The sequence below is a fragment of the Propithecus coquereli genome, unplaced genomic scaffold (assembly GCF_000956105.1).
Source record: "Propithecus coquereli isolate 6110/MARCELLA unplaced genomic scaffold, Pcoq_1.0 Scaffold81, whole genome shotgun sequence".
Taxonomy (NCBI): domain Eukaryota; kingdom Metazoa; phylum Chordata; class Mammalia; order Primates; family Indriidae; genus Propithecus; species Propithecus coquereli.
The window spans coordinates 7,280,138-7,301,944 of record NW_012154285.1 but is presented as its reverse complement, the minus strand read 5'-3'; the positions used below and the strand labels follow the sequence as shown (position 1 = coordinate 7,301,944).

General features: G+C 49.4%; 1 protein-coding gene across 1 annotated transcript; it reads right to left on the bottom strand.

Annotated features, from left to right (window-relative positions):
• Window positions 1-1,764: 1,764 nt before the first annotated feature.
• OAS2 (2'-5'-oligoadenylate synthetase 2, 69/71kDa) lies at window positions 1,765-21,493 on the bottom strand. The gene is made up of 11 exons (XM_012663432.1): window positions 21,311-21,493; window positions 17,516-17,780; window positions 14,015-14,193; window positions 12,899-13,134; window positions 11,936-12,080; window positions 9,274-9,444; window positions 6,917-7,199; window positions 5,529-5,716; window positions 4,239-4,477; window positions 3,251-3,404; window positions 1,765-1,847 (listed from the first exon to the last, which is right to left on the bottom strand). Exons 1-11 carry the CDS (start codon window positions 21,485-21,487, stop codon window positions 1,785-1,787), a joined length of 2,100 nt encoding a protein of 699 aa, XP_012518886.1. The 5' UTR covers window positions 21,488-21,493; the 3' UTR covers window positions 1,765-1,784.
• Between the last annotated feature and the right edge of the window lie 314 nt (window positions 21,494-21,807).

Genomic DNA, 21,807 nt, shown 5'->3' with positions numbered 1-21,807 from the left:
TTTACTTGTCTCCTCTTCATTATCGTTCACTGCCCATCTTCTGAGAAAGGGTTGGTTCCCCGATTATTTCTGGCGGTGACCAATGACTGCATGTTTCTTGATCACTGTGAACTCTTTCTTCTCTTTGCTTTTAATGGATCTAAATGTCTACTGAATGCTGAGAAGATATTGGTCAGAAAGACCAAAAGGGTCCCTCCCTGCCTTTGTGTGGTTTGAGTTACTCACTTTATTCTTACCGGTCTTGCCTGTTGAGTACGTATCACTAAGCACGTGGTTGCAAATTGCACTTCATTTTTCTTTAAGGGACTTCGGGTGATGTGTTTTAGTTCCTCCAGCTACACAGTAAGCCCCTGTGAAGCTTATGGACAATTAGAGAGCAAGGTCCTCCACACATCCACCCTTACTCCAGACACCAGCCACAAGTGGTGTCCCCAGGCTACCCCACATCTCTGTCCTACTTGGCTACAGATTTGGGGTTCCCATGATCCCCCTTTAGGTTCAACAATTTGCAAGAATGACTCACAGAACTCAGGAAAGTGCTATACTTACAATCACTATTTTATTATAAAGGACAAAAATGTAAAGCCAGATGAAAAGATACATAGGGTGGCCAGGTCTGGAAGGACCCAGAGCTCAGGAACTTCTGTGCCCGTGGAATTGGATGCTCCACCTTCCTGGCACGTAGAATGTTCTCCAACCAGGAGGCGCCCAAGCCTCATTGTTCAGTCCTTTTATTGGGGGCCCACGACTTTGGCACAATTGATTAAATCATTGGCCACGTGATTGGACTCAATTGCCAGCTTTCTCTCCTCCCTGGATGTTGGGGGTTGGGGATGAAATTCCCAGCCCTCTAATCACATGCTTGGTCTTGGGGGCTTGGTCAGCGCCTCCCTTGAAACTATCGAAGGGCCCACCACAAGTCACCCTGTTAGCATAAACTCAGAGATGGTTGAAAGGAGCTTATTATGAATCCAAAATGCACCCCTATCAGGAAATTCCAAGGGGTTTTGAAAGTCTGTACAAAGAACTGGGCACGATGGGCAGCTATAACCTTCAGTGTATCCCAGTCAGCGTCTGCAGCAGTAATAAAACTTTACGTGGGGTTTATGAGATTACAGCACTTACCCCTTCAAGTATCATTGAAGCTAAAGCCCAAGCAAGAAGCCTTTTGATTTGGCAAGAAGTTACACCTGGGTGGGGGGACAAAGGCAGGCTCAGAAGGAAAAGACATCAGGCTCATACAGACAAGGCATCAGTGAGACTCAAGCCTTAGGGGCTTGGAAGGTCTAATGAAAGGTTAGGAGACCTCTGGGCCGGCAGGGGCGGGAAGGGTTTTGTGTACGGAGGAGAGAGATGGGAGGTGGATGAGTTGGAAGATTCTGAGACAAAGGTCATTGAGTTATGGGAACCTCAGGGCAAGTGAAGGCTTCGCTTTGGAGACACAGAGATTCCTTTTTAAGACATGAAGGACAAAGGAGAAGCTAATTGCAAAAATACAGGTTGACAGAAATACGGTGCACAGAAAGCTGGATAAGAGCAACTATCTTTAAAGGCAGGTGCCTCGCAGACTGGTAGCTCAGCAGGGCAAGGCTTCGTGAAGGACGTCGCCATCTTGGTTCCAAGAGGAGTCCAAGAAGCGGGGGAAGAGGTGGCAGAGAACATCAAGGGGAGAATGGATCCGGGGGGCTCTTTCACTCAGTGAACAGATTCTTTAAGCACAATTGCCAGATGACCCCTAGAATTTTCTTCTAGCATTATTATTCCAGCATTCTATGATTTGAGACTCAGAGCCTCTCACTGACAGCAGCATGCACCCCAGCTCCCCAACTTCCCGGTGTCTGCGCTGTCTAGAGAGAAAGACATATCTGTGGGAGGACGATGTTTCCTAGGCAGGTACAAGCATTGGTTAAAAGAGTCAGGTAAAAAAAAGAGGGGACTGTATCCAGGAAGGTAACTATTGCCAGAGACAAGCTTTTGGCCCTTATTGATGGTACAGATCTTAGTAGCTAGAGCTGACCCTGGGGTGGGGTGGGGGGTTTCTCTCCAGCAAGGGCTCTCAGATGGGGAAGGTTTTACTGCCCAGAGGACATATGTCTCAACATTTTTTTCTTCTTTTTTTAGAGTCTCACTCTGTCACCCAGGCTGGAGTGCCATGGCGTCATCATAGCTCACTGCAACCTCAAACTCCTGGGTTCAAGCGATCCTCCTGCCTCAGCCTCCCTAGAAGCTGGGACTACAGGTGCACACCACCATGCCCAGCTAATTAAAAAAATTTTTTTATAGAGACTGGGTCTTGCTGTCCAGGCTGGTCTCTAACTTCTGACCTCAGGTGATCCTCCTGCCTCGGCCTCCCAAAGTGCTGGGATTACAGGTGTGAGCCACTGCGTCCGCCCTTGAGATATTTTTAATTGTTACAACTGGGCAGCACACAGTGGGTAGAGGCCAGGGATGCTGTTCAACGTCCCACAATGCACAGGACGTCCCCTAAACAAATGATTATCTGACCCAAAACATCAATAGTGCCAAGGTTGAGGAGTCCTGCTCTAAAGGAAGAAGTGGTGGGGAGAGCCAAGTGTAACTGGCAGGAGGCATCAGGTATATCTTGGCCAGGGGCCAAGAGGGGGGACTCTGGAGAGGTATGGCAGACTCCCTTGGGTGACTGACTCCCTTGGGGTGTCTTCACCCCCCTTCTCGGTAGCCACCTTCGAGTGACAGGAAGCCACATGACAGTTCTGGGCAACGAAATGTAAGATTTGATGGATGAAGCTTCCATTAACATCCCTGTTCTTGACCTTTGGGTACCTTTCCCCTTTCTGTTCTTCCCGCCTGGATGGCAAATCTGCCATCTGGAGGTTCACTGGCTATTTTCAGGGCCATAAAGTGCTAAAATCAGCAACTGAAGAGGGTGGAGCCAAAAGCCAAAGCCAGAAAGAGCTGTGACCCCCAGGGAACACTCCGCTGACATTTTTGGTTGTTACACTGTGTGTGTGTGGGGGGGGGTGGCGGTGCTGACATGCAGTGGGCGGAGCCTAGTGGCTGTTCAGCATCCTCCAGTGCACGAGTCCCGGGTGTCCTGACTCAGGGCTACTTGTAATTGGGGGTGGGGGAACCAACTGTTAAGCTCCTGTGAGTTGGGTTTTCTATTATTCGTGGTTGAATCGATTCCAAGTTGCTATAGCAGGAGAAGTTCTTCTATTCAAGCTGGTTACAGGGCTATCTCCAGATGACCCCTCCTTTAGATGACTGTTACTGGCACCTTCCATGGCTGGACTGGGTTTCCCGTCTCATCCTTGAAGCAGAGAGAGGACGACCATTCCTTCGCTTCTTTTGCCAGAAGATGCCAACACCAACGGTCCCCTCCTCCCACGTCGCCAGTAGGTTCGGCTGGGTCCAAGATCACGGGCCTAAGGGAGGGGGTTAGAAGGCAGTAGAGAATTCCAAAACCAGTGACTTCAGAATATGGGACCCATCCTACTTCCAGCAATAGGGCAATGTGTTCTTACAGCTTAGAAGATGGTAATTCAAGTATACCAACGTGGCTCAATGTATTTCCCTAGAATTAATTTATATGTGTCAAAAATGTTTCAAAAGCTGTTGATTACTATACACACGAAGGCACAATGTAACTATCTCCTGGGTGCTAGGTCAATGGAAACATGATGTGTAATTTAATCAGATACAATGTTGCCAGGCAGGCCACGATCCTTAGTAGACAACCCAGGTGTCTTGTTCTGTCTTCTCTATTCTTGTTCAATGCTATTTTGTTTTCTCTCTTTCCTGTCCCCTGGTTTCCATTGTTTCTGTCCCCTGCTGGTGGCCCTGAGTGAACACATCGTGATTCTTTACTATTCTTGAAGGCCGAAAGGGTAGATAAACCCTAATCTAACACAATCCCCGCAGGATAAATCAGGGATGGCAGCTGCCGTGAATGACAGCATTAACTCTCAGGGACGTATTTCCAACGTGATCGCCTGTCAGACCTGCTAACAAATTCACGTTTCTTTCCAACACAGAAAGAGGAAAGGCACTCCAGCACCCGGTGCCTCCCCGTCCTTCCTCCCCTGTTCCTCCTGGACAATATTTCCTCCTTCTTCCCTAGGATTTTACCCCTGGGGACCAGCACTCTCCCGATTCACGTGAGGAAACGAATGAGCGCCCCAGGGGAGGAGAGCGCAGGGCACTGAAATGGCGATGATGGGAATTAGGTTAAGATGAGTTTGGGGCTGGGGTGCGGGCACCTGGTTTTCTGGATCTGGGTCAGGAGGAACTTCTCCACTCTCTTATCCTCAAAGTTGTAATTGACGATCCAGAAGATGCAGAGCTGCCGATACTGCGTGACCAACTCCAGGACCGTCCGGAAACCCGCCGCGGTGTCGAAGTCCAGGGTCTTGCTCCCGTGCTCCCAGGCGTGCACGGTGAGCAGCTCCAGGGCGTACTTTGGGGGCAAAGACCCCTTAGGCTTCAGTTTCCTTTCGCACTGGGGGAAGAGTGGGAACATGAGATGAACTAGGGAGGCAGAGTAGTGCAAGGAGCTCGGCGAGAGTCGCACAGCGCAGGGGCCACAGCACGACAGCCGAGTCACCGCGCCATGCTGGCGGGCTGGCGCTCTGCAGGTCTAAACGGTGTAGGTTTACAGGAGCTCACCTGGCAGCAGGTGAGCAGCATGCACAGCACACTTTGTCGTGCTTTTGGCCATACATTCCATTCTAGGACAATACTACAGCTACGGTTTGCTAGAAGCCCGTTGCGTGCCAACTGTGGGTCTGGGCATTTCCCCTGCGTCCTTCCTAATCCTTCCAACAGCCCTGCCGGGCAGGCATCAGGATCTCCATCGTAGATGAGGACACGAGGCTTGGGGAAGTGAATGACCCACTCAAGGTCACACCATAGCGCTGAGCCCTCTGAGCAGACACACCACACCACCTCTCTTACTTTCCAGATGAAAACCACGGAGCTCAGCCTCAGGCTTCAGGGAGCTGGACCGAGAAAGGGGATGACTCAGGAAGGGCCGGCACCGTGTCCGATGTTGGCCACCAGGAAGACCCTCAGAAACTGCCTCGTGTGCGAGACAGTTGACCACAATGCGCGGAGGCTCGCCAACGAGGAAATGTGGCCCCAGCCCTGCTTGTAGCTTCAGCCTGCCTTCCAGGTGACGGCGCAGGCACCGGGCAGCAGATAAGCCACACTGGCCACTTGCAGGCATGTAAATCGTGACATTCGTCCACCTCTGTCGGCGGGGTAACTTGGATTCCTGCAGAATTCTCTGGCCAGCATGAAGGCAAAATGAACCACAGGCAGCAACTTTAATGGCAGGGGGTGCTCTACACCTCACCCAAACTAATGGGGTTAGTGATGGGAACCCCACAAAGATACCTAGGGTTTAAGGAGAGGGCAGATTCCCTAAACAAGTGGCTCAGCTCTCAGCATGGGAGAGGGTGGGCAACGGGACACTTGCTAAGGGCTGGCGTGATGGTCACGGCTTGCTGGTAAAAACAATAACCCGATGATCAGAACAAGGGCTGTCGTACCTGTGTGTACCAGTGCTTCACCAGGCGAATTAAATTCCGCAGTTTGGTGGGCTGGGAGCCAATGAAGTTTCGCTGTAGCACCGTGAAACTGGTAGAAAACTCTCCCCCCGGGATGTCTGGGGATTTATACATCTGAATGAGCTCAGCATAAACCTTGGGGCTGGGTGTGGAGCCGGAGCTCGATTGACCTAGCATGAGGGAGATATTGACGTCATGCCTTAATATGTATAGTAAGTAACAGATTTCAAAACATTTTTGACAACCATAACTTAATTCTGGGAAATTATTTTGAAAGGTATCAGTGTATTTACATCACTGATGTCTAAGATACAGGGGGCATCTCTAGAGAAACGAGATTTTAAAAAAATTGTATGATCTCCATGAGTACAGGGAGTACTATGAAAGTATTATCTAGACCTGAACTGCCCAACATAGGAGCCACCAGCCAATGTGGCCATTTGCATTCAAGTTAATTAAAAGGAAATAAAATGAAAATTTAGTTCCTCAGTTGCACTGGCCACATGGCAAGCTCTCGGTAGATATAGAACACAGAACATTTTCATTATCACGGAAAGACATTTTGGACAGCACTGCTCTGGAGTTTGCAGACTATGGCTCTTGGGCTAAATCTGGCCCAGTGCTTGATTTTGTAAATAAAGTTTTATTGGAACACAGCCATGTCCATTTGTTAATGTATCATGTATGGCTGCTTTCATGCAACCACGGCAAGGCTGAGTAGTTGCAACAGATACTATATGGTCTTCGAAGCTGAAAATTTTTCCTATCTTTCCTTTCACCAAAAAAAAATTTGCCCACCTCCCATTCTATACTGTTGTTCCCTTTTTGAGAGACACTAAGTGCTATGCAGAGGGCAGGTACTAGAGTGTTCATGACTTTGACTTGGAAAATGCCTGAAATAGCCTTGATTTCTTTTAATATCCTATTATGGACCTGTCACCCATGAATTGAATTTCTAAAGGAGATTTTTGCCCAAGATTGAAACCAAACATCCAGATTTCCTGTGTTTTTGCCTTAGAATTCCTCCCACATTTTGCTCTTTGATTTCCTTCACTGTATTTGAGGCATTTTATCTACAAATGTATATGGAACTCCTGTGTACCCCATTATTTGACAGATATATGGATGATGTGCGGGAGTATAAGATGGTAGTCCTTGGGATATGCAAATGAGAAATAGGAATGAACTCACACACAGGTGTGAGGTCTTACTGCCATTATTAATGCCACCTGCTGGGAGTCCCGGACCATGAGTGGCGTATGTTTTCATACCTGGCTACTAAGTCACATGGCTTTCTCTCCACCCCACCCCCATCACTTCCAGAATCCAGAATCTTCCTCCTGTAGGACCCAAGGGCTGGGGCATCTTACCCAGTGCATTAAAGGCAGGTAGCACATCAAAGTCGATGCTTTCGTTGAGCACTTTGGATTTTAGAGAGAAGCTCAGTGCCCTGGGAGCCTTCCGTACTGAGATCTCAAACGTGACTTCAAACTCCTTCTCCTGTTCACAGGCTTCCAGCTGTTTCTGAATTTCCTTGACGATTTTGCTGCCTTCGCTTCCTTGGGAGGCATAACTTTTAATCGAGTCATGGAACACGACGAGTGTGGCATCAGAGCCGGTCTTCAGAGCTGTGCCTTTGGCGGTTGATCCTCCCTAGGGAAGAAAGGAAAGTTGAGCTGTAGCATTGCCCAGACCGAGAGGTCCTTGCGCCCATGGGCTGGCACCAGTTGGGCTAATCAATGAGGTCGCCAAGGCCAGGTTCTGTGTTAGGGTCCAGTGAGGGCTGAGTCTAAGGCAGAGTGTTTCATTTTACAAACTGATAGATACGATGGTTCCAAAGGCAACTATTCTCCTGCCCTTCACATATAAAAAACCGATGGGCTATAAGTTATAAGTTACCTGCTTCTCAGATCAATTCCCTAAAGATTTCTCCTATAGAAACAATTAGTTTTATTTGGATTCTTGTGACCTGAAAGAAATCAAGCTGAATGCAATTATTATGGTGAACGTTCTCATCTGTTCCTTGATTGATCAATGATCTACAGTCTGGGGACCACTGGGTGAATATTCAGAAGTACGAGGGTCAGCAAACTTTCTGTAAAGGGCCAACAGTAACTATTTAGGCTTTGTGGGCTACTTATGTCTCTGCTGTATAGGCTTCTCCCCTTCCTCCCTCCTCCTTTCCTCCTCCTTCATTTAGTGTCTGTCGAGAAATGTTTATTTTATCCATGGTTAGTAAGTGCCTGGCACACGGGGTTGGGAGGCGAGGAAGGGTGTACTCTATTTGCTGCATGCACATCCTCAAGTCACCCCTGTTGCAGCCCACTTCATTCATGCACCCTGTCTTTGAAAGCTGGGTTTCAGTGGCCCCTCCCCGGCTGTGGCCCCTTGCTCACAATCCCTAGGTGGCACCTCCCTCTCCACCTTAGTGGAGAAACCTTCATCCAACTCCAGGAAGATAGAAAGAAATTTCTTATCTGCTGATGGCTCTCTTCCTGTTTTCTTCTTTGATGTGTCATATACCTTTTCTTCTTTATTAATTAATTTGATAGACAGGGTCTTGCTCTGTTGCCCAGGCACGATCATAGCTCACTGCATCCTTGAACTCCTGGGCTCAAGTGATCCTCCTGCCTCAGCCTCCCAAGCAGCTGAGACTACAGGTGTACACCACGATACCCAGCTAATTAAAATTTTTTTTTTTGTAGAGACGAGGGTCTTGCTATGTTGCCCAGGCTGGTTTTGAACTCCTGGCCTTAAATGATCCTCCTGCCTGGGCCTTGCAAGGTGCTGGGATTATAGGCATGAGCCACCGCCCCTGGCCTTTTTCTTCTTTATTAACTATCATGTTAATTGGGTCTCAGGAAGGAGAAGAGAAAAGGCATGCTTCAATGGTTCTGACATTGGTCACAAACTCAGTCTTGTTTTCAGCTGACGAACCTCAGTGAGATGGTTCACTCATGGCTCAGTGGGTATCGGTGCGGTTTCCCAGACACTCTCAGCGAGGCATGCACGCAGGTCTGTTTCTGCGTCACTGCAGATGTTTATGCACATACATTAACGTTTTCCTCCCTCGCTTCTTGTGACCGTGGGCACAGTTTTATCTGGTCATATGACCAACAGAGGGAAGTGTGTCAGCCCATGGCAGGGACAGGAACAACTCAATGCTCTGAATCTCCAGCTCAGCCGGTGAGGCAAATTGGTCCCTGGTCATCTACACGAGAAGAAGATCCCTCTCTGGTTTACTGCATACCGAGCTTAGCACCTGTGGTGGGTTGAACGGTGGCCCCCCCCCAGAAGACATGTCCTCTGGGATCTTGTGGATGTGACTTTATTTGCAAAAAGGGTCTTTGCAGATGTAAATAAGTTAAGGATCTGGAGATGAGATCATTCTGGATTGGGCAGGCTCTGAATCCAAAGACAAGTGTCTTTAGGAGAGAAGAGAGGACACACAGAGGAGAAGGTGACGTGAAGACAGAGGCAGAGATCGGAGTGAGAGGTCCCCAAGCCCGAGAGCACGAAGGGTTGCCGGCAGCCCCCTAGGAAACAAATGCAGGACCAAGGCGTGCTGTTGACGGCACAGGCAGAGCCCCACTGAAAACCAGTGCCCTGGTGCCCTGACCTCCCCAGCTTCCCTTCCTGAAGTTTCTGAAGGTAGACGGGCCCTGGACAGCTACGATGCCCACTTCTCCCCTCCAGGTCTACCCGTGAGGGAAGCGGCAGCACTCACCCTGACGATCTGGATCTTGGCAGGTGTCCGTTGAAAGCAACGTTCTGTAAGGAACTTGCAGATGATGTCAAGGGCTGTCTCGATCTGATCTAGGAAGCATTGGTCGGGCTGGAGAAAGTCCCGGATGAACTTGTCTAGAAGATGGCCCGGGGTCGCGAAGAGCGGTGCTGGCTGCGGACAGGCAGGAGACCGCAGGCGTGAGTGGCCCCTGCAGGCTGAGCTTGAGCTTCTCTTTCCTGCCCGTTCTGGGCCCTCTGCCCAGCCCCTCCCTCCTGCTCTGCAATCCTCGGCACCTTCCCCGTCCTGGCTCCTTGCACTGACATGTCCCAAGAACATACCTGAGAGTTTAGGGTGGTGCCCCAGATCCCCCAGAATCAAAACTCGTCTAGTTGTCCCTCCTTCGTCCCTAGGAGAGATCTGGATCCTTCTTCTGACAGGCGGGTCGTGTCCCTAACTCCAAGCTGCTCTCTGGTTTCCACTTCTAGCTGTGGCATCACCACTAATGAGCAGCACCTTTTTGCTTTGTTTTCCCCTTTCAGTGGGCAGGTTTCTGAGGGTCGCAGTCACTGATTTTGTAAAGGTTGTGTGAGCCTTTCTTAAGCTCACCGCCCAGGTGCATTACTTTCCAAACGCTGCCATGGTAAGTTACCACACCTGGGTGGCTTAACGCAGCAGAAATTCATCCTCTCACAGTTCCGGAGGCCGAAAATCAAAAATATAGGAACCCTAAATCTCCTGAATTTGACCATGGCGTGGTGGTTGGTGAGGGGCATGTCCTTATTCTCAGAGATCCGTATGAAAGCATTTAGGGGTGAAGGGATGACAGTACAAACAGCAACCGCAGCAACAGGAATCATGACGACAGTAAAGGTCTCACACACACACACACACACACACACACATGGTGTGTAACACTGCAAAGCTGGTAAAATGTTACACATTCGTGCATCTGCGTGAAGGGCACACGGGAGTTTATTGAATCATTTTTTTTTTTTTTTTTTTTGAGACAGAGTCTCACTCTGTTGCCCGGGCTAGAGTGAGTGCCGTGGTGTCAGCCTAGCTCACAGCAACCTCAAACTCCTGGGCTCAAGTGATCCTACTGCCTCAGCCGCGTAGCTGGGACCACAGGCATGCGCCACCATGCCCGGCCAATTTTTTCTATATGTTTTTTTTAGTTGTCCGATTAATTTCTTTCTAATTTTAGTAGATGCGGGGATCTTGCTCTTGCTCAGGCTGGTCTCGAACTCCTGAGCTCAAACAATCCGCCCGCCTCGGCCTCCCAGAGTGCTGGGATTACAGGCGTGAGCCACCGCGCCCAGCCTATTGAATCATTCTTGTAACTTTTTAAAATATGTTTGAAAGCTTTGCAGAATAAAATGGGGGAAATATTAATGTTTTGGAAAAAGCTCTCTGAGGAAGCCGGGAAAACCAGAGCGAGCCAGGAAGGGCAGGACTCCAGCGAAAGCAGGGGTGGGGGGCCCAGAGGTGGCCCAGAGCATCACGATCCTTCTAGACCCAATTAGGAAACTTCCCCGTTCACAGACTCCTTCACCTCCAGGGCCCCAAGAGTCTGGTAAATTCATTTACATCCCAGATTTTTGCTCAGTTAGCGCTCAAATTTCTGTGCAAATGGAAAATGTAGATCCCGCCTCCCATAATTAGGATATGAATGAGTCCCCTGTCTGTGAAACGTGGAAGTTGGTTGGCCCATCTGGCCTCCAATGATACAGCTGTGCCCACTGGGGTTCCCAGGAGAGCTGGCCGCCCTTGCCTGGCGCTCTGAGCGTGCGGGGAATTCTGCGTTGACGGGTTTACTTCTCCTTTCGGGGTCGGGAGGGGGAAACCCTGCACCTGTTTCACAGCTGGTCCTTTAATTGGGCCCCCCGTTTCTGCCCCGCCCCCCTCCTGCCCCTGCACCTGCCTGACTGCGCTCGGAGGCCGCGCCGGCATCGCAGGTCTGGCCGCGCCAGTTCTCTCGGGTTCCGCTGCTCCCTGTCATCTCTCCCCACCCGCTCGCCTGCTTTCTCTTCTGCAAGAATTAAGTGAACTCTCTCGTCTGTCTCCCCTCTCTCTTTGTTCCCTTTTGGGCTTCACGGTCATTGCCCCTAACGATGTGCTGCGGGTTCAATTGCGTCCCCCCTAAAAGATGCCTCGGTACCTGCGAATGGGACCGTATTTGGAAATAGAGTCTTTACAGATACAGTCAGGTTAAAATGAGGTCATTAGGGTGGACCTTAATCCAATATGACTGTCGTTCCCATAAGAAGTGGAGAGAGACGCTGAGTCACACACACAGAGGGACGATGACATGAAGACACGCAGGGAGGTGGCCACGAGACAATGGGAGCAGAGATCGGAGTGATGCGGCCACAAGCCAAGGACTGCTGGCAGCCACGGAAGCTGGAAGAGGCATGGAAGGGTTCTTCCCTAGGAGCTTTCAGAGAGAGAGAGCACAGCCCAGACGACACCTTGATTTTGAACTTCTAACAACCAGAACGGTGAGAGAATAAATTTCTGTTGTTTAAAGCCACCCCATTTGCGGTACTTTGTCGCAGCAGTCACAGGAAACTCATACGTGGTGCTCTGGGATAGGACTTGGTCTGGGTGTCGGGAGGACCCTCCTCCCGGCGCGGAACAAGCTGTGGCTGGAAAACCCTCTCACCGGGACGTTCCAAGACGATGCAGGCAACTGGCTGTCCAGGCTGGGAGACGTGAGCCAGACCTGAGCGTTTCGTTTCAGCGCCTGCCAGCAGCTCTTCCCTCTGCTCACGTCATTGGTTGGGTCGGTTGGATCCACGATCACTGGCCTGTGGGTTCCGTTAGATGAAAAAAAAAGTCAGTTCAGCTGCTTGTGGGAGAAGAAGTCAGTTTTGGGGAAAAAGGGCTCGAGTGGGGAATCTGGTCACTGGAGTTCTGATTCCTGGGGTCCCTCCAAGGTGCTAAGGGGCTTTGTCTACAACATCTAGCCCCTCGGGCCCTGTGTGTTCTGCTTTACAGAGAGATTCCATTAATAAAACAACAAAGTGGTCTCCTCTTCTGACAACTCCCTTTTCTCTCTGAGCTCCTTCCCTCTAGAAGGGGAAGAACCCCTCCAGTGTTTGTTTTTGGGACAAAATATGACCATGGTTTGAAACATACAAAGCATTGGCCGGGACAGAATTCTCCACCAGGCCATTCATGGCAGTGGCTCCCATTCTGTTTTTATTTTTATTTTATTTTTTTTAGAGACAGGGCCTCACTCTGTTGCCCAGTCTGGAGTGCAGTGGCCTGATCATAGCTCACTGCAGCCTCCTGGGCTCAGGTGATCCTCTCACCCCAGCCTTCCGAGTAACTGGGACTGCAGATGCGTGCCGCTATACCCAGCTAATTTTTAGATTTTTTGTAGAGATGGGGTCTCACTATGTTGCCCAGGCTAGGCTCAAACTCCTGGCCTCAAGTGATCTTCCCGTCTCAGCCTCACAAAGTGCTGGGATTATAAGCATGAGCCATCACGCCTGGCCAGTGGCTGCCATTCTTTTGGCACATCTCTAGCTGGACAGGCCAGGGCTGAGGCCTCATTTTAAAAGGGAACAGTCCCGCGTGCAGACACAGAGGTATAGGGGTGTGGCTGCGGGGCGCTGAGCACCTCTCCAATTGGAGCTGGTTCAGCAGGATGTTCCCGACGGTCTCATCGTCAAAGTTGTAGTTGATCGTCCAATAGATGCACAGTTGCTCCTGGCACTTGATCAGCTTCAGAACGGTTCTGACGCCTTCAGCTATATCAAAGTTTTCTTTTCCACACCCCTGCTCCCAGGCATACACCGTAAGCAGCTCCAGAGCGTACGGACTCAGCACGGGCCAATGTTCCATTGTTTTCTGGCACTGTGGGAAAAGAAAGAGCAGCAGCTCGTCTGGGATGCAGCACCTCCCATGTCGGGGGGCTGAAATCAAGAAACCAGAAATCTCTAAGAGGTCACTGACCCTCACCAGAATGTCTAAAATTCAGTGGAACGACAATACCAAGTGTTGGCAAGGATGCGGAGCAACTGGAGCTCATACTTGGTTGATGAAAGTGTAATTTGGTACAACCGTTTTGGCAAACTATTTGGCAATATTTGCTACAGTTAAACAAACAAACAAATAAATGACCCACATATATAGTCTATATATTTATGTATACATGCACACATAACATTCATGTACATGTACTGTATAACCCAGCAATTCTACTACTGCATATTTACCCAAGAGAAATGAGTGCTTAAATGTACAAAAAGACTTGTGGGAGAATATCCATAGTAACCTAATTCATAATAGCCCCAGTGTGGAGTTGACCCAGACATCCCTCAGCGGGAGAGTGGATAAATGTGTGGTGTATTAATACAATGCAATACTACAAGACAATGAAAACTCCTACATGCGACAGCATGAATGAATCTCTCAGACACAATGTCGAGCAAAAAAAGGCAGACATAAAGCAGGGACAGTATGGTTCCATTTATACCATTTAAAAACAAGCAAAACTAATTTGTGGTGGCGAGTATTGGAATAGGGGTTTGTTTGGGGATATTACTGGGGTACAATGGGCTTGAGGCACATCCTGGGGTGCAGGAGATGTTCCCTATGTTGACTCGAGTGTTGCTGAGAAGGATGTAGAAAAATGCATTGAGTGTATACTTAAGATTGCTGCACTTTACTGATGTAAATTATCTCGATAAAAAGGAAATGAATGATAACGATACATACACAGTTGGAAAATTACCTGTTGGTGCCAGTACTTTACCAAGAGGATCAAATTCTTCAGCTGTCTGGGACGGTTGTTAAAAAACTTCTCCTGGAGTTCTGTGAAGCAGACTGCGAACTCACCGGGGCCGGCTTGTGCCTTATCCAAGGATCTTTTGAGATCGCGATAGATCCAGGGGTTGGGGTCCTCCAGGAAGCCTGATGTGAAAGAAAAACAAGAATTTTGGTATTTACGTAACCTCGTCTCAGAGTCAGGGTTGCTCAACGATGAAGGGCCTTTGTGATTTCATAGCACATGTCCGCTGCGTAATCTGTAAGAGGACTCGGTGTGTTTACATGAAAGGTAACGGGGAAGGGTGGCTTGGCCCACTAGAGAATCAAATGCAGCCTAAAATGACTATAATGAAAACAGTACGGGGCTGACCCAAGACAAGATCAGCAGAACCAAATAGAGGGATGAGAAACTCAACTATAACTGAAAAAGGGGATGCTCCAAATTGGTAGGGAAAGGCTGGGTTCTTTGAAAAATTGTTGGTGTTTGCAAAATTGGCAAACATGTGGCTGAAAAAAAAAACAACAAAGTTTATGTATCACATACAATATAATCTGCTATTGAGTTTATCCAGTGAATATTCTATTTAGAGGGTCAGGGTACCCGGACTTTGAGAGGCAGGCAAGGCAACAGCAGGGCCCCGGAGGCCTGGGGATGGAGGCCAGTTTGAGCAGTGGGTTCCATCCTTGCTAGCTGAACTCCATTGTTTATAAGCACATTGAAAAACAGCCAGGAGAAAGCATCCAGCTTGTTGCTTATTGACTCCCTAGACGCGGTTCAGGCACTTGGCACGAGGGGAGGTGGAACATTCCATCCTCCACCTATTGATAATAATATAGCTAACACGTGTTGAGTGCTTACTCTCAATAAGCACTTCGATTAAGCCTTTTCTGTGCAGTGAAACATACAAGCCCCACAGAACGCTAATGTGGTGAGCGCGACTGCCACTTCGGATTTACAGATGAGGAAACACCCGCAAGCGGAGTGAACAGGTACCTTCCTGCTTTGCGTCTAAGCAGGTGGCACACAGCAGTGGAAAGAGACGCAGGGTTGAAGGGAGCCTGCCTGGACCTGGTGTAAACAATAAGCCAGATTAATTAGGCTAATGTTTATTTTTTTAAAAAAAAGCAATTTGCAAATTCCCCTGTAGGTCGCTCTTCTCGGAAAGCAACCCTTACCTTTCCTCGCAGAAAAAGGATCTCAGGGTGCAACATGCAGCTCTACCACCATCTAGTGGCGGCTCCTGGGTAACGCATGCGAGGAAGAGCTCAGGTCTCCTCACACCATCCTTGCATGCTGGGCGAACCCAGTAGAGGGCGCGCTGGCCTCCTTGAACAAGAGGCCAGTACACGGGATTTCCCGTAAGAATTCTGAGCCACGCGTGTCTCCTTACCTGGACTACGATCCTTGTTTGAGGCCCAACCCTGAGCGCCCCAATGGCCCTGACAGCTGGCTGTTTCCAGTCTGACTGCACAGTTGGCAGGCGCACGCAAGCAGCGGGACCTGGATGAGAACTCAGGGTTGCCAAGCTCCCAAACTGGTGCCTTTTCCTCCGAACCAGGACACCCTTCTGTGCAAGTGAGTCATCAGGATGTGGAGATGTCTCCACCTTATCAGATGATGGTTGTGCTAATTTTTCAAGGCCCCTTGTAACCCAGGCATTCCTTAAAACTATATGGTGGAAGGCACCCTGGGCTGGGACTCAGAAGACTTGGGCTTTTGTTCTAGTTTTGAGAGTAATTGGCTGTGTGGCCCTGGGCACATCCCTTTCTTTCTGTTTCCCCACTCTTTAATGAGGGGTTGAATTTCGGCTCTGGAATTCTTTAAGCTTGCGATGATACGTGTACCTGTGCTTGAAACTATGCTGAGTCTTATCCATCCACCCACCCCCCCATGCATCCAGTGGACCATCCATCTATTCCATCTATCCATCCATCATCCACACCTACCCACCCACCCATACATCCAATGAACCGTCCATTTCTCCGTCCATTTATCCATTCATTCATCCACATCCATCCGTCCATGCAATTTCCTTTCATCCGTTTTTCCATCATGATCCATCCGGCCGTCCATCCGTCTATCCAACAACTATTATTGGTTAACGAATATTGTGCTAGAGACTGGAGAAGAACAAGACACTCACGGTACCTGTCTTCACAGAGCTTACGGTCTAGGAGAGGATAAAACTAAACAAATTTTTTCCATCATGATCCAGAAAGCACAATTGGAGCATGTAGGAGGTGGATCTGGGTTGGATCCACCAATCCAGAGAACTTAAATGAAGAGCTGGAGTTTTTTATATATATATAAAGGTTATATATATATAAAGGTTGGGGGAAGAATGTTCCAGGCAAAGGAACAGCATGGGCCAAAGTCTCGAGCTGAGTGAGCACGGTGAGTTTCAGGAGCTCAGTGAAGGTCAGAGTAGTTGCAGCACAGACAGTTAGTTGGTGGTGAGTGGTACGGCCAGAGAGGTGAGTAAGCCAGGGCCAGCGGATTGTCAAAGGCCTGTCCTGCTGAGGAGTTTGCTCCTTATCCTAAATGGGAAGAAAAACTGTAAGAGGGTTTCGTACAGAATGTGTGACAAAATCACACTTGGGAAGAGCAGCCAGATCAGTGTGGAGGGAGAGAGAGGCAGGGAGAAAATTAGGAGGCCACTGCCATGTCTAGGCCAGCCCTGACGGTGGCCTTGGCGAGGGGAGCAGCAGCGCGGAAGGGAGAGAAATGAAGCAGATCGAAGAGCAAATTGGGCAGAACGGGCAGGATTTAGTGGTGGGCTGTGGGTGAGAAGATGGGGGAGCCAGGGATAGAACCCCGGCTTAGGGGACAGGCAAAGCTCTGCAGGAATGTTTGCTGAGACAGGAGGTTCCTGGGCAGGTCTTGGGGAGATAGCAGCGGGGTTTGAGTCACCCCCCAAACTGTGGTAGACAGTCGTCCATGGAAGTTGTTTCTTTGACGCTGAGCTGGTAGGAAGGCAGACTTCAAACACTTGCTCCAGCTGGTGTTTTCCTAGATGTGTGCCTCATCCTCTTTCTAGAAAGCAATACTGGCTCCAGTCTAAAGTCTCGAGTGTGGTCTGTGGCCCAGCATCATCACTGTGGAGCTGGTTAGAAACTGGAATCCCAGGCCCTGACCCAGACCTCCTGATTCAGAACCCGCGTTTTAATAGGGTTTCGGGTGATTCATTCATTCAGTTTGAAAAGCTCTGCTTTAGATTCTAGAATCTAGGACATTTCCTCCAAAGTCAATTACAAGGAGAGGGGAAAAGTTCCAGAGAAGAGTATAAGCCCAGAGCAGGAGGGATTTTTCTCTTCTGAGAAAGGTCTCCCATTTCAGAAAGCAGCAGTGGCATCTGTACCGCTCACAGCCTAGAAGACCTACAGGGCTGTCTGGCACCCCCTTCTTTGGCTTTTCTTCCCCCTGGACGCTCCCCACCCCACCGCACACACACCCAGGAGCACCCACCCAGAGCGTTGAAGGCAGGTAGCACCTTGAAGGAGATTCTTTGCGTTCCTCCAGACACCTGGATAACGACCCGGCCACACTGGACCTCGACCCAGTCGTCCAGCCCCTTTTTGTGCACGTGGTACTCCAGGAGATCCCCGATTCTTTCGAGGATTTCTTGTTGGTTTTTCCTCTGATCCTCGAATTGTTTGAAGCGACTGAGGAAGAGGACGAGGGTGCCATCAGAGCTGCCTCTCAAGACTGTTTTCCGGCCGTAGGATCCACCCTGCCAACGACAGAGAAGCAGATGTGAGACTCTGGCCTCTCAGGGGTCGTGGGGAGCCCCCGCAGTAGTATTTCTCAACTCGAGTGAAAGCCAAAAATGTCACCATGGTCTTAAAAAGTTGAGCGGCAGGCATCCATTTGTCCTCCCAAAGACCTGATTGGGATGTGCATAGCAGCACTTTTCATACGGGCCCCAAACTGAAGGCAAATCAAATGGCCATCGACAACAGAACGTGACAGACCCACCCCATCCTCTACCACCGGTGCTGAGCACACCGTCCTGGGGCCTGAGGATGGGCTCACTCCACCTGCTGCCAGCACCCATGCATGTTGTCCGGGGCCTGGAGATTGACCTGCCCTGCCTGCCACCACCAGAGCATGCATGTGCCATCCAGGGGCCTCAGGACAGGTGTACCCCACCTGCCTCTGGTGCCTGCATGTGCCTCTTGAGGACCTGGAGACCAGCCTGCCCAGTCCGTCACTGCTGAGGCCCACGTGCACTGCTTGAGGGCCGGGTAGTCGGCCTGCTGCTGCTACTGGCACTACTGATGCCATGCACACCACCTAGAGGCCCAAGGGCCTGCCTGCCCAGCCCTCTGCTACCACTGCTGGCATCCAAGCACACCACCTTGAGGCCCTAGGCCTGGCCCACCTGGACCCACCACCACCAATGCCCAAGTATGCCGCCTGGGGGCCTGAGGACTGGCATGCCTGGCTTACTGCTACCACCACTGTTGCCTGAGGACTGGCCCACCTCATGTTTACATCCCCAGCAAAGCCTTGTCACAACCTCCGCTAACAACTGCAGCCGAAGCCACTGAGGAACTCACAGACACCGTGGATGCTGATTACAGCTTAGGAAACCATACAGACATTACACTACTGTGCCCACCCGGAATCAAAGCCAAAGCACCCTACTCAGCCAATACTACAGATACATCTACAGGAAAAAGTCTTCCCCTGCAAAAGCCAATCCATAAAACTGGAAGAACTGACTGTTACACAAGATGTACACATACCTACGTAAGGACACAAGAAACACAAGAAAGCAAGGAAACCTCCAAAGGAGCATAATAATTCTCCAGTAACAGATCCCCCAAAAAGGAAATCTATGAAATGCCTGAAAAATTCAAAATAAACTCAGTGGGATACAGGAGGACACAGATAAACAATACAAAGAAATCAGGAAAACGATCCATGATGCGAATGAGAAATTCAAGAGACATAGATACCATAAGAAACAACCAAGCAGAAATCCTGGAACTGAAGAATTCAATGAATAAAATAAAAAACACAACCAAGAGCTTCAACGATAGACTAGATCTAGCAGAAGAAAGAATTTCTGAACTTGAAGACAGATCTTTTGAAATAACCCAGTCAGACCAAAAAAAAAAAAAAAAAAAAACCAACAAAAAAACAAGAAAGAAGAAATCTACGTGACATTTGGGTTATCATAACATGACCACATATTTGAACTTTGGGAGTTCCAGAAGTAGAAGAGATGGCTGAAGGCATAGATGCTTATTATTTCTTTCTGTTCCCTGATTGCTCTGGCTGGGACTTTGAGTACGATGTCAAATAAGAGTGGTAAAAGTGGGCATCCTTGTCTTATTTTGGTTCTTAGAGGAAAAGCTTTTGGCTTTTCCCCATTTGGTATGATGTTAGCTGTGCCCGCCAACAGAAGAATGGGCAAAGAGTGTGGTATATATACACGATGGAATACTATTCAGCTGTAAAGAGAATGAAATCCTGTCGTTTGCAGTAACATAGATGGAACTAGAGGTCATTATGTTAAGTGAAATTAGCCAGGCACAGAAAGACAAATATCACATGTTCTCACTTACATGTGGGAACTAAACAAGTTGATCTCATGGAGGTGGAGAGTAGACCGTTAGTTACCACAGGCTGGGAAGGGTGGTGGGGGGATGAAGGGAGGTTGGTTAATGGGTACACACGTATAGTTAGACAGAAGGAGTAAGTTCCAGTGTTTGATGGCACAGGAGGGTGACTATAGTTAATGATAATTTAGTGTGTATTTCAAAATAGCTAGAAGAGAAGACCTGAAATGTTCCCAACACAAAGAGACAATAAATGTTTGAGGCGCTGGATACCCTAATTGCACCAATTTGATCAATACACTCTGTATCCATGTTTCAAAATGTCACAGGTACCTCATAAATATGTACAATTATCACGTTTCAATAGGAAACAATAGAATGGACAAATGTGGTATAGTCACACAACGGAATACTACACAACAATGAAAATGGTAAACAACTGCCTGCAACAACATTCGTTTCATAAACCTGACGGGTCAAAGAAACCACACGTGAAAGCACCCGCAGCACGTGCCGCCATTTACAAAGGGTGACCAACCCATCATGCTTCACGTCCCCAGTTTTAGCGCTGAGAGGCCCACCTCCCAGGAAACACCTCACTCCTGGGCAAACTGGGTTGACTGTTCACCCTACATTTACCTAAAGTTAAACAACAAGCAAAACTAGTCTACACTATCGGAAATGAGGAGACTGGCTACCTGGGGTTGGGGGGCCTCCCAGATAGGGGGCCTAGGGCTCTTGGGGGACTGGGAATGTTTTATTTCTTTATCTGGGTTTGGGTTACACAGGGCGCTCGTCAAACTGCACACTTAGGTGTGTGCACTTTTCTTTGTATATATTTTACTTCAACGAGGAAAAGATGTTCACAGTATTTAGGAGCAGGATGGCTTAGTGGTTAAACATGCCTGCCTTACGCAGGTTACCCGAGCTTAAATCCCAGCTCTGACACCAACTATTAAATTACTGAACTTGCCTCAGTTTCCTCACCAGGGCCAGGGCAGGGAGGCCACGTGTCTAGATTTCTTTGCTGCAGGGCTAGAGGGGGTGTGTAAAGGCAGAGGCCAGACAGCGTTGCGACTGCAGAGAAGGGGACGTTGGCAGCGCTGGAGGGTAAGCAGGTGGTGTTGGGACATCAGGACCCTCGCCCCCTGCACCCCCATCCTAGGGTCCTGGTACATTCCTGGCTCCCCTTCCTCCCCAAAGGTCCAGAATCTTCAACCTCAGTCCTGGGATTTGTGACCATAGCACCAAACATTTCTGACAGGGGAGAGCCACCCCTCCTCGCTGCTGAGAAACCACAGAGCGATGCTGGATAGTGCGACCAAGGTCCTTCAGCCTCAGTTTACTCCTTTGTACTACGGGGAAGATAGAAATAATAATGATGATTAATAGCAGCTAACACCTTGAGCACTAACTAGGTGTCAGGCCCTGTGCTAAGAACATTTTATGCTTAAGCCTTCTGATTCTTTGAAGTGGGAACTCGGTCTCTCCCCATTTTACAGATTCAGAGACTGAGGCACAGAGAGGTTAAGCGGCCTGCCCAGCGTCATACAACCACTCAGGGGAAGAGACTGCCCCGAAGCCTGGGCCTCTACAACATATCCCAGCCCAGGTGTGGGCCTGGCGCATCGAAGGGGCTCAGGCCCGTGGAATCTCCTGGCTCTCAGAACCCTGACCCCAGCCCCGGACTCACTTTGGCTACTCCCTGCACCGCAGGGAAGTGCTCCGTGCTCTGCAGGATGTCACAGATGACGTCCACGATGCAGTCAATGCGTTCCTGACACTCTTCATTGGGCATCACATAGTCCCGGATAAAATTATCCAGCTTCTGAGCAGGCACTGAAAATAACTGGGACTCCTGGTTTCCCATTGCTCCCTCCTGGCTGCCGGGACGACAGCTAATGGCAGCGCCCGAGACGGAAGGTCTCCCTCTGCCGCCGAAGCCCAGGAAGTGAAATTGAAATCTAGAGGTCTTTGCCCCGCCCCTGCAGCGGGCTTGCTAATTCCTGCACCCAGAGCCCGGAAACCAAAACTCAAGTTCAGAAGCCCTGCCCTGCCTGCCCCTGCGGCTGAGATGGCCAGCCTCTCAGCGGCTCCCCAGGACTCGAGGTTAAACACGCAACATCTAGAGCCCCACTGTGAGGGCTTCGCATATGCTGGACCTCTGTCCTTGAGCACATCACCTGCCCT